General features: G+C 41.2%; 2 protein-coding genes and 1 non-coding gene across 3 annotated transcripts; 2 read left to right on the top strand and 1 right to left on the bottom strand.

Annotated features, from left to right (window-relative positions):
- The first annotated feature begins 1,810 nt into the window (after positions 1 to 1,810).
- LOC112749169 (uncharacterized) lies at positions 1,811 to 4,374 on the top strand. Its single transcript, XM_025797431.3, has 6 exons — positions 1,811 to 2,026; positions 2,164 to 2,252; positions 2,432 to 2,614; positions 3,170 to 3,271; positions 3,358 to 3,603; positions 3,867 to 4,374. Exons 2-6 carry the CDS (start codon positions 2,187 to 2,189, stop codon positions 4,134 to 4,136), a joined length of 867 nt encoding a protein of 288 aa, XP_025653216.1. The 5' UTR covers positions 1,811 to 2,026; positions 2,164 to 2,186; the 3' UTR covers positions 4,137 to 4,374.
- A 12-nt stretch (positions 4,375 to 4,386) lies between these two features.
- LOC112749170 (protein AE7-like 1) lies at positions 4,387 to 6,377 on the bottom strand. Its single transcript, XM_072217624.1, has 6 exons — positions 6,213 to 6,377; positions 5,943 to 6,106; positions 5,629 to 5,732; positions 5,428 to 5,527; positions 4,919 to 4,964; positions 4,387 to 4,731 (listed from the first exon to the last, which is right to left on the bottom strand). The coding sequence occupies exons 2-6, from the start codon at positions 6,057 to 6,059 to the stop codon at positions 4,631 to 4,633; spliced, it is 468 nt and encodes a 155-aa protein (XP_072073725.1). The 5' UTR covers positions 6,060 to 6,106; positions 6,213 to 6,377; the 3' UTR covers positions 4,387 to 4,630.
- A 10,476-nt stretch (positions 6,378 to 16,853) lies between these two features.
- TRNAI-UAU (transfer RNA isoleucine (anticodon UAU)) lies at positions 16,854 to 16,927 on the top strand. Its single transcript has one exon. It is a non-coding gene; the product is annotated as a tRNA-Ile (tRNA).

The raw sequence follows: 16,927 nt of genomic DNA on the forward strand, positions 1-16,927 counted from the left end.
TATATGAATCATGTTACCCTGAGACGATTTATGCATAAAATGCAATGCTCAAAAACACATAAATCATTTCAGGCCTTTGTGTTTTATAAAATGTATATAAATCGTCCTAAGCCACCATGAGTTACATTTTTTTTTATCCCTAACACGATTTATGTGTAACTAGTCACCCCTCAAGACCCTAGCACGATTTATGTATTACTATGGTAAGGCACATTAGACTGGGACGATTTACATTCAAAAACACAAATCTCATGACTATGGAATAATTTATGTGCTAAAAGAGGTTATAAATAAAGGAGAACCATGAATATCGATCCATAGTGAAGTTAAGAGTTTTAGGAAGATGGCTGAGAATGTGTTTTTGTAGTTCATTACCAGAAAAAAATTGATAAAAAAGTAAGGGTATAAGGTTCAATAGTAAAAAGTAGGTCAGAATGTTCGTATTTAGTAAATCCTTCAACGAATGTAGAGGATTTACGAAATAGTATATTATTAGAAGTAAATAAAATTACAATAAAAAATAAATAAAATTCATATGAATAAAATTAAAAAAAAATTATACACAACATAAATATAACATAAATATAGTACAATAAAATATACACAAAAAAATAAAAATATCATAAAAATTAATAAAAATAAGAATTTATATAACAATATTTGTCGTATAAATAAAAAAATACAATAAAAATAAATAAAAAATTATATGAACAAAATCAAATAAAATAAAAAAAATTCATAAAAAATATATATATAAAAATAGTATAATAAATAATTAAAAAAAATAGTATGTACTCTAAAAATATAAGATCAAAATACTAAAAAAATAATATAAAAAATATAAGATCATATTGTACTTTTATGTACATGATAAATATTTTTTATATTATATTTTAGATTACGTATTACTTCTTAGTTTATATGATTTTTTTTTTATCTTTTACTAAACTATTTTTTATATGTATATTTTTTATGAATTTTATTTTTATTTGATTTTATTCATATGATTTTTATCTATTTTTATTGTATTTTTTATTCATATGACAAATATTGTTGTATAAATTCTTATTTTTATGATATTTTTATTTTTTTGTTTATATAAATTCTTTTTTTTATCTTTTATTGTACTATATTTATGTTGTATATAAAATCTTTTATTTTTTTATTTGGTTTTATTCATATGAATTTTATTTATTTTTTATCGTAATTTTATTTACTTCTATAATATACTATTTACGAACACTCTGACCTACTTTTTACTACTGAATGTTACACCTTTACTTTTTCATTAATTTTTCTCTAGTAATGAACTACAAAAACACATTCTCAGCAATATTCCTAAAACTCTCAACTTAACTATGGATCGATATTCATGGTTCTCCTTTATTTATAACCTCTTTTAGCACATAAATTATTCCATAGTCATGAGCTTTGTATTTTTTAATGTAAATCGTCCCAGCCTAATGTGCCTTACCATAGTAATACATAAATCGTGCTAAGGTTTTGAGGGATGACTAGTTACACATAAATCGTGCTAGGCCGCTAGGGCAATGAGCTTTAGGATAAAAAAATATAACTCATGGTGGCCTAGGACGATTTACACATAAATCGTCCAAGATAACATGATTCATATATTATTTAAAACACAAAAGTTTAGGACGATTTATATATTATATAATCTAGGAGAATCACGTTTTTAAAATCCATTTAGGGGAATCGAGTAATTTAGTTCTTCTCTTAATTTATTTAAATAAAAAAGCCCCGTATATATCGTTTTCATAAAGTTATAGTAATTAATCATACTGGTCCCAGTATCTGTTAATGGAGTTTGGAGTATTCATTTGCATTTAACAACCGTTCGCTCTTCCTCGTCACTGATCTTGTACCGAATTACCGAAACGTCCCCTTCTTCTTGTTCTAACATAAGATAATTTTTGCATGATGAATAATAACATTGACAAGAGCTAAAAACTTATAAACAATTGCAATTTCTCTCTTCTTTTCTCATCACTTTGTATAACTCCAGGTAAGTAACTCTTCGCTTGAATCTCTTTTTTTATAGAGTGACTCTTTCAATATCAATAATAATCTTAATCTCTTTTGAGCATGTAGTTCCAATTTTTTTTTTTCTAAAAGATATTTTAAAAAATTCATATGGTTCAGTTCTGGAATAATTTGCAATCAGCATGTTCCTTCTAAGGAAGAAAAGCCAGAATGAGCTGAAAAATGATTCCTCTTGTCAAGATGCAAAGGTAAAGCTTTCTATATATAATATTTCTCTACTGGGTATTTTTTATAATAGGAAAATATTTATGCTTGTTCATTATCATAACTATGTACCATGATTCGTCATGTTTTTGAGTTTGGGTTAGAAATGTTAGTAGAAAGAAAATATTATGTTGAGAATAAGGAACAAGTGAAAGTGAAACAGGTTAGTGAACTGAAGGCTTTTATTGGAACCCTGGCCCTAAGTGAGCGTAGTTTAAAGTACTGCACAGATGGATGCCTAAGAAGATACCTTGAAGCTCGGAACTGGGATCTTCATAAATCCAAGAAAATGCTTCTTGACTCGCTCAACTGGAGGTCCTCCTTTAAGCCCGAGGAAATTCGCTGGGTAACTATCTTCCCAACATTATACTATTTTATAGATCATACATTCATATCAGATAAGTAGCGTTTTGTTTTTAGAAACTAGGACTGAAACTGGGGATAGAAACTCAGTATTATGTTTGATAGTTTGGAACTAAAATTTTAGTGTCGGAATTCAAAATTCCAATCCCTTCAATATCTTTAAAAAGTGGGGACACAGCAAACTAAAATTTTTGGGGACTTAATCGTAAAAAATATTTTCATTTAACTTTTTAAATTCTAAATCCACTTCTCAATTTCTATATTTATCTTAAATTAAATATAATACTAAGACTTAATTTAGTTTTCATTTTTCAATCTCAATCTCCCAGTCTTCGATTCCGTTCTAAAGGCAGCCTTAGTGCATTTAATTCAAAATTATCATAATAACGGATTCAAGCCGTAGAATTATCATGTTAGGTGCCTATACTACACTCTTTGAGACCCTTTTCGGACCCTATATTGTCCTTGATAGCATGTATATAGCTAATATTAGTAATTTGTGTTTGCGAATTGCAATTGAACTATTTCCTACAATCAGAGCGATGTAGCACATGAAGGTGAGACAGGGAAAGTCTTCAGAGCAAACCTTCATGACCGAGTTGGAAGAACTGTCCTTATAATGAAGCCAGGGATGCATAAGGTCAACATTTTAATCCACTTATAATTCAAGTAACTTTCCTTTTAGTTTTTAATAGATTGTTGTTAACTTGGCAATTATATTGTCAGAACACGACAGCCCCGGAAGATGGCACCAAGTATTTTGTTTACCTAATGGAAAATGCCGTTCTTAATCTTCCTGAAGGACAAGAAAAGATGACATGGTTGCTAGACTTTGATGGATTTTCACTGAGAACTAATATCCCTATCAAAACATCGCGTGATATTATTTACATTTTACAAAACCACTATCCAGAAAGGCTTGGTGTTGTTATTTTTTACAATCCACCAAGAATCTTTGAGGCCTTCTTCAAGGTTTGTTCCTCCCCCTCCCTTATATTTCACTTTTGGGTGGCTTTGCTTTATTCTCACCAAGTATTTTGTTTTTCTCATGCATCTTTAAGCTTTGCTATTTCTTCTTGTTTTGATACAGACATGTCCTAATATCGTAAATGTTTTAGAACAATTGCGAATTCTATTTTGCAGTAAATGGTTTGGTTAACATCTTTAAGCATGTAGTAGTTTGAATGATGAGGTTTTAGCAGTGCCTGTTACTCTTACTACTTTGATTCTGATAGGCTGTGAGATACTTCATAGACCCCAAGACAGCACAGAAGTTGAATTTTGTATATCCTAATGATAAGGACAGTGTGGAGCTCATGAACTCACTCTTCGACGTAGAAAATCTTCCTAGTGAGTATGGGGGAAAAGCTACTCTAAAATATGATCATGAAGAGTTCTCAAGATTGATGCTTGAGGACGATGTGAAAACTGCCCAGTTTTGGGGCCTTGATGAGAAGTCACACCACACTAACAATGGTCAATCTGGGGGAGAGGTTGCATCATAATTCATAATCACAATGATCTCATGTGATGAATGTTGATATATTTGTATTCTAAGGAAAATTTAGACGCAAGCTTGGAATTTGGAAATAATCACAAAACTCTAGTCTATTTTGTGAACATCAATTGCAATGTAGTTGCACACCTGAGTTAGTGAAAGACAAAGTAGAAATATGTAACACTAGTTGTATTTGTCCTTACCAGATTAAAGTCACAGTGTGAATCATAATATGGATTATAGAAGCCGGGTCAACCTTAACATAATTAATTATGCATAATCAGGTACCAAAACTTTACACCTTGATGTCTAACTTCACTTACAAAGCATATACATATACATATACATATATGAAATCAAAGGGCTAAAGCACAATCAAACACAATTTAGGTTTGGCAAGAGGAGGGGTGATATTGATGATACATACATGAAAATGAAACCAAAGAGCTAAAGCTTCATGAGGACTATCTATGTATTACTGTCACATTTAGTTTCTCACAGTTACAGTTCGTTGGAAGAGAGGCACTCCTCGACGAGCTCGCGCAGGTTGGGATTCTCCAATGCAGCAGCAACTCTCTCTTTATCATTTAACTGCTTATTCACTGCAACAACAGAAAATTGGTAGAATCCAAAACTTGTGTTATGATGAGGATTGAGCATAGTTTTTAACAGAGAGAACATGAAACATAAAGTATTCATATTCATATTCATATTCAAATTCAGGGTGTAGTAGTAACCCCAGAATCCTCATGCTAAACGCTGAAAAACAAAGGGAAATGGTAGCTTCACCTGATACTTCATCAGCATGAGATCCCGGAGACACTTTGATATCTACCTGCAAAAAGAAATTTCAGAGTCATATGCTACATGCCATTAACAAAATAATCAAGAGAATAAAGGTTACATTCTCAATGCATAGAAATGAACTTTTATAACTTTATAATGATAAAAAAAATTATTAGTTATATTAATTCCTACTATTGCTGCAGAGAAAATTATGAGCATCTTTTAATTAGTACTTACTAGTTCGCAATTGCTTGAATTAGTACCAAAAAAAATGTATAGTACATGGAAATGCTATTTTGACATAACAACAATGATGTTACTCCAACACGGTCCACAAGTATTTTTCATTGTCCGACACAAAACAGATTAGGATAACAAATTATTATTATTATTAGATTTAATTTCTTTTTAATGAGAAAATAAAATAGGAGGCAATTAATTGAGAGTGGGAAAAAAGCAGGAGGTGCCATGTGGCAGACAAAGCAGAATAGAAGGGGAACATGGTAGCATACCTTATAATGAGGAGGGAAGAAGTGCTTCAGTTTCACTCTCAGACAAAGACCAATCACCGTCGCCATGCTGCAGTGCTGCACGGTCGGCGTAAATGTTATCCTAAACAATCAAATTACAAATATGAATTCAGGATCCATCAATTCCATAAATAAATAAATTCAAAGATGAAAATAATCTATAAATTAAAAGTTAAAGCTCACAAAATCCGGCCAAGCTTGTCATCGACAGTAATAGATTCCTCGGAAAGAACACTTAGCTGCTCCAAGGAATAAGGATGTTCGGGATCCCTAATATCCCTCACGAAATTTGTCGAATCTTAGTTAAGGATCCGCAAAAACGTTATTCATCTTTTGAATTCAATTAATTAAATTCCATCGCAACAAAAACACGAAAATAAAAAAAAAAATTATATAGCTGCAATAAACTAGAGTTTGACATGTTATTTTTCTAAATAGTACCAAATTAAAGAGAAAAAATTAAGAAGAAAAAAGAAGAAGAAGGAGGAAAAGAGGATATCATAAATATCGAGAGGATCAACAGCGTCATCAGTGGGATGGGGATCTTCGGAGCGAGAGATCCTCTCCTTCTTTTCGTGAACAACAGGGTTTGCATTTATCAGACCCAACGTCATCTTCAAGTTCTTCTTCTTCAAAACTCACCGGGCTTTCTTTTCTCTTTCTGCAATTCCACTTCCGCTAATCAACCAATTTACTCAAATGAATGAAATGAAATTGATCTCATATATTATATTATATTATTATTAAACACTCCCTACTTTACTTACCTGTTACCTCCAATTTCCACTTCCTCTACTTATATCAATAGTTCAATACTACTGTTTAGTGTTTAGTGTTTACTACTTTATATTCCGATGACAGGAATCTACACAAGTTTCATTTCACTATAATAATCAATTAAAAGGAATTTTTATAAAACAAAAATAAGTAAATAAATAAATATATTTTATTTTAATCTATTATAAACTGTTCTAGTCTTTTTTTTTTTTTTGGAAAAAAATCTCAATGACTAAACAACACGTACTGAGACAGAAATGTTTTTTACGAGGGTATAAAATTATGTGAATTAAATTTTTTTGGCATAAAATTATATATAATCATTATTATTCCCCTCTCTTACTAACTAGTCCGGAACTGTATGATGCACGGGCCTTTTTTTTTTTCCAATGATTCAATTGAATGTGTTACGGTCTGGCTCAAATGGAACATGGGCCGGCCCGACCAACTAACCATCCGACCCGAGCAGTCAGGTGCAAGGCGCCCAGACGCCGACCCGGATACGCGTCCCTGACAGCTTTATCACAGCTATACGGAAGGAGCATCGAAGAGAGTGGGCATATCCTTCCTGGGCCCATCCCTGACACGGTATATATGGGGAAGGTTCTACCATTTCTCCAAGGTACATCACACATCACTCCCCCCCTCTTTTTTCCTGCACACTCTACTGACTAGAGCGTCGGAGTGTCTTTGCAGGTGACACCCCCCTCTCCATACGAAGTGCTCGGGAAGTCGCCAGCACCCTCTCCAACCCAGCGACCCGGAACCAGGCGATACCCCTCTCATCAATCGAAGCATCAACCCGAACCGTCAGGTACCCGACCTACCGAACATTGGCGCCGTCTGTGGAGACCGCCTGAATGGAAGTAATACAAGGCCCTGGATGAGCAGGGCGAGAAGCCGGGCAGAGAGGGGAACCCATCGTGGCGTCCTCCGAGGAGCGCACAAGATCCCCTCCTCGACAAACCACGCGATCCCTTAAAAGACGCCCCTTCGGGGAAACCGGCGACAACAGCGCCAGGATAATGCAAGAACTGCGTCACAGAATGCAGGATCTAGAGCGCCGACTGGCAGCTCAAGAGCATCGCCAGCAAACACCCGAGTCAGGCGACTCCCGTTCTCCCCGAGAAGCCGCTCCCGACGCGCGGCTAGCCAAAGGTCCGAATCTGAGAGCCCCAAGGAGGAAGGACGCATAAGGAGGCGCCACGACCCCCTCATATATGTCAGGAACAGGAGGCGGCGTGCCACAGACTACGCCGCCGCTGATCGTGATCGGGAAGACGGTCGTCGGGAAGACAAAAGGAGAACATGGCGAGCAAGCGGACCAGTCATAGTAGGCGCGACCCCTTTTCATCGTTCCGTCCTCGAAGTACGGCTGCCAAAGCACTTTGACAAGCCTACGGACATGAGGTACGACGGAACGCAAGACCCGCAGGAGCACCTCACGGCCTTCGAGGCCAGGATGAACTTGGAAGGAGTGGGGGACGAGGTAAGGTGCCGTGCTTTCCCGGTCACCCTCGCGGGACCTGCGATACGGTGGTTTAATAGCCTCCCGCAGGGCTCGGTGGCCAAGTTCTCGGATATAAGCCACGCCTTCTTAGCCCAATTCACTACCAGGATAGCCAAAGCAAAGCACCCAATCAACCTGCTTGGAGTAACGCAGAGGTCCGGAGAACCGACAAGAAAATATCTGGATCGTTTTAACGACGAGTGCCTAGAGATCGATGGACTGACCGACTCAGTTGCCAGCCTGTGCAGGGAGGCATCAGGGGTGTTTCTCGCTGACTTGGATGCCAGGGTTGACGACAAGCCCAGACCCGAACCAAAAGGGGACCTGGAAAAGTTTAGAGTCGGGGATACGGAGGAAAAGTTCACGTTTGTGAACAGGAACCTCCCCCATGAATTAAAAGAGCCTTTGATGAAAATGATCAGAGCCAATGGCGATTTTTTTGCCTGGATGCCAGCCGACATGCCGGGGATTGACCCCCGACTCATGTCGCATCACCTAGCCATCAGGCCGGAATCCAAACCGGTGGCTCAAAGGAGAAGAAAGATGTCTCAGGAAAGGGCAGAGGAGGTGGCCAGACAAACGGCCAGCCTCCTCGAAGCTGGGTTTATCCGAGAACTGGACTATTCGACCTGGCTATCAGACGTGGTCCTGGTAAAGAAGCACAATGGGAGATGGAGAATGTGCGTGGACTACTCCGATCTCAACAAAGTATGCCCCAAGGACTGCTACCCTCTTCCCAATATCGATGCACTCGTCGACGCGGCCGTGGGGTACCGGTATCTGAGCTTCATGGATGCCTATTCTGGCTACAACCAGATACCGATGCACCGGCCAGTAGGGCTGCACACGGATCGGATCAGATCAGATATTGCCTAAAATTCTATCCGATCCGCATTGCAGTCATTGGATCGGATCGGATACAATATCCGCATTTTTTCAGGTTGGATCCGATCCGATCCGATCCGCATACTTGCGGATCGGATCGGATATCGGGTATATCCGCATAATTCAAAAAAACTATTTTAAGATTTTGTTTGGCTATTTTTACAAAAAAAAATATCCAGAAAAATTATTTTTCACCTGTTTAAGCCTATTTACTTCTAAAATATTATCAATAAAAGTTCTCTTGAATAACAAAAACAAAATAATAACACAATATTTAAGTTTAATTACTCTAAGTTGAAGTACAACATAAAAAATTAAAAACAAGATATCATAAAATTCATATCACATTAGGGTTTACATTTTTAAACTATGCTATTTATATGAGATGTGCGGATATGCGGATTTGCGGATCGGATCCTCGGATATCACTGCCAAATCCGCAATCCGATCCTACCATAGTGCGGATCGGATCTGATCCGATCCGATGACTCTGCAGATCGGATAATATCCGCAAAATTCGGATCGGATGCGGATAATTACCGCGGATATGCGGATATTATCCGATCCATGTGCAGCCCTACCGGCCAGACGAGGAAAAATGGCGTTTATAACACCAGGAGGAACCTATTGTTACAAGGTGATGCCTTTTGGCCTGAAAAACGCGGGGGCCACGTACCAGAGGCTGATGAACAAAATATTCAGCAATCTCATTGGCAAGACAGTGGAAGTCTATGTGGACGATATCCTCGCGAAGACCACCCAACCTGGCGATCTCATAAGCGACTTGGAGAATGTGTTCGCATCCCTCCGACAACACGGCATGAGGCTCAACCCGCTCAAGTGCACCTTTGCCATGGAGGCCGGGAAGTTCCTGGGATTCATGATAACCCAAAGGGGAGTGGAGGCCAACCCTGAAAAATGCCAAGCAATACTTCAGATGAAGAGACCGGGTTGCATCAAAGACGTTCAGCGGTTGGCGGGAAGACTCACCGTGTTGTCCCGGTTCCTCGGTGCATCTGCAACAAAAGCCCTGCCCTTCTTCAATCTGATGAAGAAGGGAATAGCGTTTGAATGGACTTCTGCATGCGAAGAAGCATTCAACCACTTCAAAGAAATCCTGGCGGCACCCCCCGTACTCGGTAAGCCTAAAGCCGGAGAACCACTCTACCTATACCTGGCCATAACAGAAGGAGCGCTTGTAGCGGTGCTGGTGCGGGAAGAAGGGAAGGCCCAACAACCGATTTATTTCGTGAGTAGAGCGCTGCAAGGAGCAGAACTTAGATACAGCAAGCTGGAGAAACTGGCACTAGCACTCTTGACCTCTTCTCGCAGACTACGACAATACTTCTAAAGTCACCAAGTGGTCGTGAGAACGGACCAAGCAATTCGTCAGGTGCTACAAAAACCCGACCTGGCGGGAAGGATGATGACCTTGGCAATTGAGCTATCCCAATACGATCTGAGCTACGAGCCACGACATGCGATTAAGGCGCAAGCAATGACAGACTTCCTAGTGAAGGTGACCGAAAATCCAACCGAAGAAGCGGACACACGGTGGAAGCTCCATGTGGACGGAGCCTCCAACCAAACGTTTGGGGGCGCTGGGATCATCTTAGAGATCCCGGCCAGAGTCATCTACGAACAATCGGTTAAGTTTGAGTTTCCCGTACCAAACAACCAAGCAGAATACGAAGCACTACTGGGGGGCTTGGTCCTAGCACGGGAAGTCGGGGCCACAAGGTTGGAAATATGCAGCGACTCGCAGGTCGTCACCGCGCAAGTAAATGGAAGCTACCAAGACAGGGATTCGTTACTGCAGAAGTACTTGGAAAGGGTCAAAGAACTGAGCAAACAATTTGAAGAGGTCATGGTCCAACACGTTCCGAGGGAGAGGAACACACGGGCAGACCTCCTATCCAAGCTAGTGAGCACAAAACCTGGAGCCGGCAACCGATCCCTCATTCAAGGTATCACCAAAGAACCAGCAGTCACCCTCCACCTAACCAAGACGAGCCCCTCCTGGATGGACTCCATCATCGATTTCTTGCAAAACGGCAAACTCCCTGGAGATGAGAAGGAAGCCAAGGTGCTGAGAAGGAGGCTGCTAAATACACGGTCATACAGGACCAGCTGTTCAAAAAGGGACTCAGTCAACCTTTGCTAAAATGCCTACACCCCGACCAGACGGACTACGTACTCAGATAAGTCTATGAGGGGTGCTGTGGTCACCATATCGGGGGCAAAGCCCTAGCAAGAAAGCTCATCCGAGTCGGGTACTATTGGCCGTCAATGATGGAAGACTCCAAGTTCGTAAAAAAATGTGTCAAATGCCAAGAGAATGCTAGCTTCCACAGGGCACCGGCCACCGAACTGAGCTTGATGACGTCCTCCCGACCTTTCGCACAATGGGGAGTCGACCTCCTGGGACCCTTCCCAGTTGGCCCAGGGCAAGTCAAATACCTCATAGTCGCCGTCGACTATTACACCAAATGGATAGAGGCCGAACCGCTGGCCACCATCTCCTCATCCAATTGCAGAAAGTTCATGTGGAGGCAGGTGATAACTCGTTTCGGCATCCCGGAAGTCGTCATCTCAGGCAATGGGACGCAATTCACCGACAAGAAGTTTGTAGAGTTCCTCGCAGGTTTGGGCGTCAAACAGAGATTCTCCTCGGTAGAGCACCCACAGACAAACGGACAAGTCGAGTCCGCGAACAAGGTCATCCTACTCGGCCTCAAGAAGCGACTAGATAGTAAGAAAGGAGCATGGGATGACGAGCTCGCCTCGGTCCTCTAGTCCTACCGCACAACCGAGCAGTCAGCAACAGGAGAGACCCCATTTCGCCTGATATACGGGGTAGACGCCATGATACCCGTAGAGATCGGCGAACCAAGTCAACGTGTACTTCTCAAGGGGGTTAAGGAAGCGGTAGAAAAGGACCTAGTAGATGAGACCAGGGAGAAGGCCCACCTGTCAGAAGTGGCACTGAAGCAAAGAATGGCTCTGCGCTACAACACCAAGGTACTCAAAAGGGAATTTGAATAGAACGACCTCGTCCTGCAGCGCAATGACATCGGCCCCGCCGGCCCAGGGAGAAGGCAAACTGGCGGCGAACTGGGAAGGCCCCTACAGGATCAAAGAAGTGATTGGCAACGGTGCTTACAAATTGAAAAAGCTCGATGGATGGGAGGTCCCGAGAACATGGAATGCAGGCAACCTGAGAAGGTTCTACCCTTAGATCAAGCACGTCGGCCAGGCAATTTAACGAGCTTGATCATTTACCTTTGTATCTATCAATGGTAATAGACTTGCTTAATTGCCGATTAATATTTACTTATCATTTCTCCCTGTTTTATTTCTATTTACCCTTTTTCCTACTTAAACATCGCACGACGACGAGCTCCTCAACGCATTGAACGGAACCACAATACGGCACCTCGGGACTGATCACCCCGGGAGCCACCTAAACCACAGCCATCTAAACGGCTACAACGATAATAAAAGGCCACGACCTGGCCCCGCTACCAACACAATGGTAAACGAACGAGCACTAAGCTCACGCCAACAAAACGGTAATGCAACGAAGTAAAAACACCACCACGGGCAAAAACAACGGCAATGATAAGCCGATCAAACGTATTTTAAAGGTATAACAGCATAAACGAGTTCTACAACAAAAAACTGCAAATCCACATAAAAACATAAAGGCGCAAGAGCTCATTTCCTCGGCATCTCAACGATCTTGCCATCCTTGATCGTCTTGAATACTCCAATCGCTGATGTGTCGAAATCGGGAGCCACGACCTTCACCTGAGCCTTAAGGGCCTCCTCAGTCATGAAGATCGCGTTCCTCCCTTGCTCTTTAGTCGCCTTGTGCTTCTTTTTGAGCTCTTCAACTTCAGCCTGAGCGGCCTTGGCCAGCGAGACGGCCTCATCACGCTCTTTCTCCAAGGCCACTACCCGACCTTGCGCGGTGTTCAGCTGGCTCTCGGGAGTCATCTCCCGCTCGGCTAAACGGGACACGGTCTCATCGGAGGCTCTCATTTTTTCCTCGGCAGACATGGCTTTCTCCTCGGCAACCTTGAGTTTCTCCCCTGCCTCGGACAGCTGCCCTTGAAGAAATTCAACTTAAACTTTGAATTCATTGTTGGCCGTGGCAGCAAACTCAAGCTTTCTTCGTAGCGACTGCATCCCCGACAACTCGAACTCGACCTTCCGAGCTATTACAGCCCCGCGAGGCAGCGTGCGATACATCTACCTCGCCTGGCTCATCAGCTCGGTACCGAGGAAGTGATCCTCCGTGCCGGGGATCAGTTGGGAGTCGATGAAAGCCCCAGCATCGAAGTTTCTCTCCATCACAGTAAGAGTCCCCTCAGGGCTAGAGGACGCCTTCTGCCTTTTGGGAGTAGGGACGAGCTTTAAATCGGGACTCTCATGTCGAGAGGAGGAATGACCAATGCCAGTCGTCACCTCGGGAATAGGGGAAGCATGTGCGTCGATAGGATTCTTGTCAGACATCTCGGCGTCTCGAGGTGAAGGCACCGACTGATCTTTGTTCTCCAGAGAAAGGTCCTCCAGCTTCCCGGCAACCTTCTCATCAGCCTTCTCCTCATCACTATCCTCCAAGAAGGTCTTATACAGACCCTCGAGCCCTGTCACTGAAGCCGACATCTCCACTACAACAGACAAACAAGCATGTTAGTCGTGAAATCGATAAAACCACATAAAAGCCATAACAATACAAAAAGCACACAAAGGCAAAACAGCTCACAAATATAATTCCTGGCGACCTCCCGATCACCCATAAGGAGGTAGGGGTTCACATGGTTCTTCCCAAAAACCGCCCACAATACGTCGGCAATCCTCTTGTCCGTAGGAGACATTCCCTTGTAGGTCACCTTAATGAAGGTGTTAGACCCAGCCCCAAAACGCCAATACATAGGGATGAGCCGTTCCCCCTCCAGCGACAACCAAAAGGGGTGCCGACCTTTGACTGGTCGCACTTTAAAATACTTGTCCTTGAACCCATGATATGAGTCCTCAAACAAACCGAAGATCCGCCGACCCTGGGCAGATCGGAAAGACATAAACCCTTTCCTCGCCTTCCCCTCCTTGGAAGGATTCGTAAGGTTGAAGAAAAAGTGGAAAACATCCACAGACACCGGCAGCTCCAGATATTCACATACCATCTCGAAACAGCAAATGGAGGCCCAACTGTTCAGATGCAGCTGCGACGGCGACACGGATATCCGACCAAGAAGCGCCCTCTGAAACGTGGAAAACGGGATACGAACCCCCACCTGGGTGAACATGGCCTTATAAAACCAAATCCAGTCGGCAACCTGGGGAGAATGAAAATTAATTTCGTACAAACGTTCGTGGGGGGCAGGAACGAAGACGTCGTAATTGGCTTCCTCATCTGTCCTTCCGTACAGGTACTCGCCCTGACGGAATTCCGTTAGCTCCTCCTCCCCCATTTGATTGGGAGACTCTTTTAAATCGGAGACCACCCAGGCATAGGGATCATAGCCCGCGGCGGAGGTAGAAGTCCGTGAGACGACACAAGGCATACCTACAGTGGGGTTACCACTCGGTTAGTCTATCAGGTCGGGTGCTCAGAAAAACCCAGAAACTACACTTAGCCTATCCAATCTAAGAGCAAGAATGGTAACCCCCTAACGCACCTATTTGAAACTTAAACCGCCTAACATACGGATCAAACAAATAGCAAGAACAAACAGCAAGCAGCAAGCACATAGCAATAAGCGCAAAGAAAGTTAATGTTTACCTGGATTAGTTGCAGAGAAATGAAAGACAGAGGAGTGCGCAGAGATGCAGAAATGAAGCCTGAGAACACTTGGGAGAGAGGAAGATAAAGACAGGAGAAATGAAAATGGGAAAGGAAAACAAATGCAAACTGTTTAAAACCTCCACACAAAGCGCGAAAGGATTGAGGGCATAATGGTCTTTGCGCACATGATTTTCCATCCCATTATGAGCATTTAATGCCCAGCGCGGGAAACGAGACGACGAACGATCATCTCGCCAACAAACAGACACGCGCGCAAGGGGCACGTCCCCTCCACGGACGGCCGACCTGGCGACAACACACGAAAGAGGAAATGACACGCCACCAACGACCCTCACGATCCTCGCTGACGCGTCGGGGGCACTGTTACGGCCTGGCCCAAATGGAACATGGGCCGGCCTGACCCACTAACCACCCAACCCGAGCGGTCGGGTGCAAGGCGCCCAGACGCCGACCCGGACACGCGTCCCTGACAGCTTTGCCACAGCTATACGGAGGGAGCATCGAAGAGAGTGGGCCTATCCTTCCTGGGCCCACCCCTGACACGGTATATATGGGGAAGGTCCTACCCTTCCCCCAAGGTACTTCACACATCACTCCCCCCTCTTTTCACCTGCACACTCTACTGATTAGAGCGTCGGAGTGTCTTTGCAGGTGACACCCCCCCTCTCCATACGAAGTGCTCGGGAAGTCGCCAGCAACCTCTCCAACCCAGCGACCCGGAACCAGGCGATACCCCTCTCATCAATCGAAGCATCAACCCGAACTGTCCGGTACCCGACCTACCAAACAGAATGTATATTAAGAAGTTTATTGATATTTATATATTTTAAATATTATATATGTCAAGTATTAGGGGGTGAGGACGGGTCGGTTTGGTTCTGATTCAAGGTGAAATTAGGATCGAACCGATCAAAATATAATTGGTTTGGTTTGGTTTGAATTTTTATTTTTTTGTGCATGTACCCGAATCAAACCAAACCGATTAAGAATGGATTGGTTCGGTTCGGGTAATTGGGTACCCGATAACTTTGAAATTCATTAAAAAAAACTAAATTTTTATCTTAAAAATTCAACAAATCCAGTAAACATTTAACATCAATAGAAATACTGAAATAATCTAAATATGTTAAACACCAAATACATTTAAAACTAAACTCATTAAAATTCAAACATATTAATAGTGAATAATCTTTGTCTAATGAAAATACAAAAGTGCAATAGAAAACTCACTAAAAGCCATATATATATATATATATATATATATGATCAGGTTCACGGGTTGGTTCGGATTTTATACCTCCAAAACCGATATCCGAACCAATCACTAACAAAGACCATCGATTTAGTTCGAATTGGACTCAATTATCCGTTGGTTCCAGAACCAATTTAATTAGTTTGGTTCGGATTCGGATGGGTAATCGAGTACCTGCTGCCCGTGCTCACCCCTATCAAGTATGATAAATTGTTGGAGACTACTTTGATAAAGACACTAAAAATGTCTTTTTATAAAGACGTTTACATATGTTATGATATTATTGGATATCTTTATTAAACCGGTTAATAATTTATTTTTGAATAAATCATAACAAAATCGGTTTATTATAGCAACAATAATAAATTCAATTGTCTGAATTATAATTGTTAGATCCGATTTGATCCAATTGATTTACACAATCTGAACAGAATCATGGTTAAATTTTTTGATAAAAAAAATAAATATATCCCTGATTTTTGTTTAAAAAAAAAACCATAATCCAGTAGATTTTGTAAATTAGTCGGTTCGATTGAATTTGATAACAATTGCATTTATTGTTATTGTTATAAAAAAATCGATTTTATTCTGATTTGTTAAGAAATTAAAAAATAACCGATTTATTAATACGTCCAATAATAATATAATACATAAATATCTTTAAAAAAATATTTTATACATCTTTATACAAGCATCCTCCTAAATTGTTACAACTCTTTACTCTTGATAAAAGAGCACAGTCATCCATGTCACCATATGTGAAAATCAGTTTCTACACACACAAAATGAAGAGGGGGTGAAGAAGTAAGTTCAACATATGATAATTAATAACTGACCCTGCCTTCCATTGATGATTATTACAACACATATTATTAATGGAAATAATCTCCATTGAAATTTGATAGAATATGATATGATATGATGTAGGATAGAGTACAACTTACCATAGAGTATATTACACATAATATTTTATTTTATTGTTTTGATAAGTCTGAACTTATATTAACGTGGCAAACCGTTCATTGGAACACTTTTCAAAATAAAAATGGTAGGTCATGTTATCTTCTAAATTAAAAAGACGATATCATGTTTGTTCACATTCAATATGCCGGAGGAATTTTCTTCTTTGAAATAATGTGTTTTATATGTAATTAATACATTGTTATTATCAAGGTCCCGTAGCTCAGTTGGTTAGAGCGTTGGTCTTATGAGCCGAAGGTCGCGGGTTCGAGCCCCGCCGGGACCA

The sequence above is a fragment of the Arachis hypogaea genome, chromosome 15, assembly GCF_003086295.3.
Source record: "Arachis hypogaea cultivar Tifrunner chromosome 15, arahy.Tifrunner.gnm2.J5K5, whole genome shotgun sequence".
NCBI classification, from domain to species: domain Eukaryota; kingdom Viridiplantae; phylum Streptophyta; class Magnoliopsida; order Fabales; family Fabaceae; genus Arachis; species Arachis hypogaea.

Excerpts from the sequence above, each read along its gene's own strand:
- LOC112749170 (XM_072217624.1), bottom strand. The coding sequence starts at position 6,059 with ATGACGTTGGGTCTGATAAATGCAAACCCTGTTGTTCACGAAAAGAAG. Across the intron at positions 5,528-5,628 it reads GACAAGCTTGGCCGGATTTT|GATAACATTTACGCCGACCG; the intron begins GTGAGCTTTAAC and ends TTGATTGTTTAG. Across the intron at positions 4,965-5,427 it reads TCTTCCCTCCTCATTATAAG|GTAGATATCAAAGTGTCTCC; the intron begins GTATGCTACCAT and ends TTCTTTTTGCAG.
- LOC112749169 (XM_025797431.3), top strand. The coding sequence starts at position 2,187 with ATGTTCCTTCTAAGGAAGAAAAGCCAGAATGAGCTGAAAAATGATTCC. Across the intron at positions 2,253-2,431 it reads CCTCTTGTCAAGATGCAAAG|GTTAGTGAACTGAAGGCTTT; the intron begins GTAAAGCTTTCT and ends AAAGTGAAACAG. Across the intron at positions 2,615-3,169 it reads AGCCCGAGGAAATTCGCTGG|AGCGATGTAGCACATGAAGG; the intron begins GTAACTATCTTC and ends TCCTACAATCAG.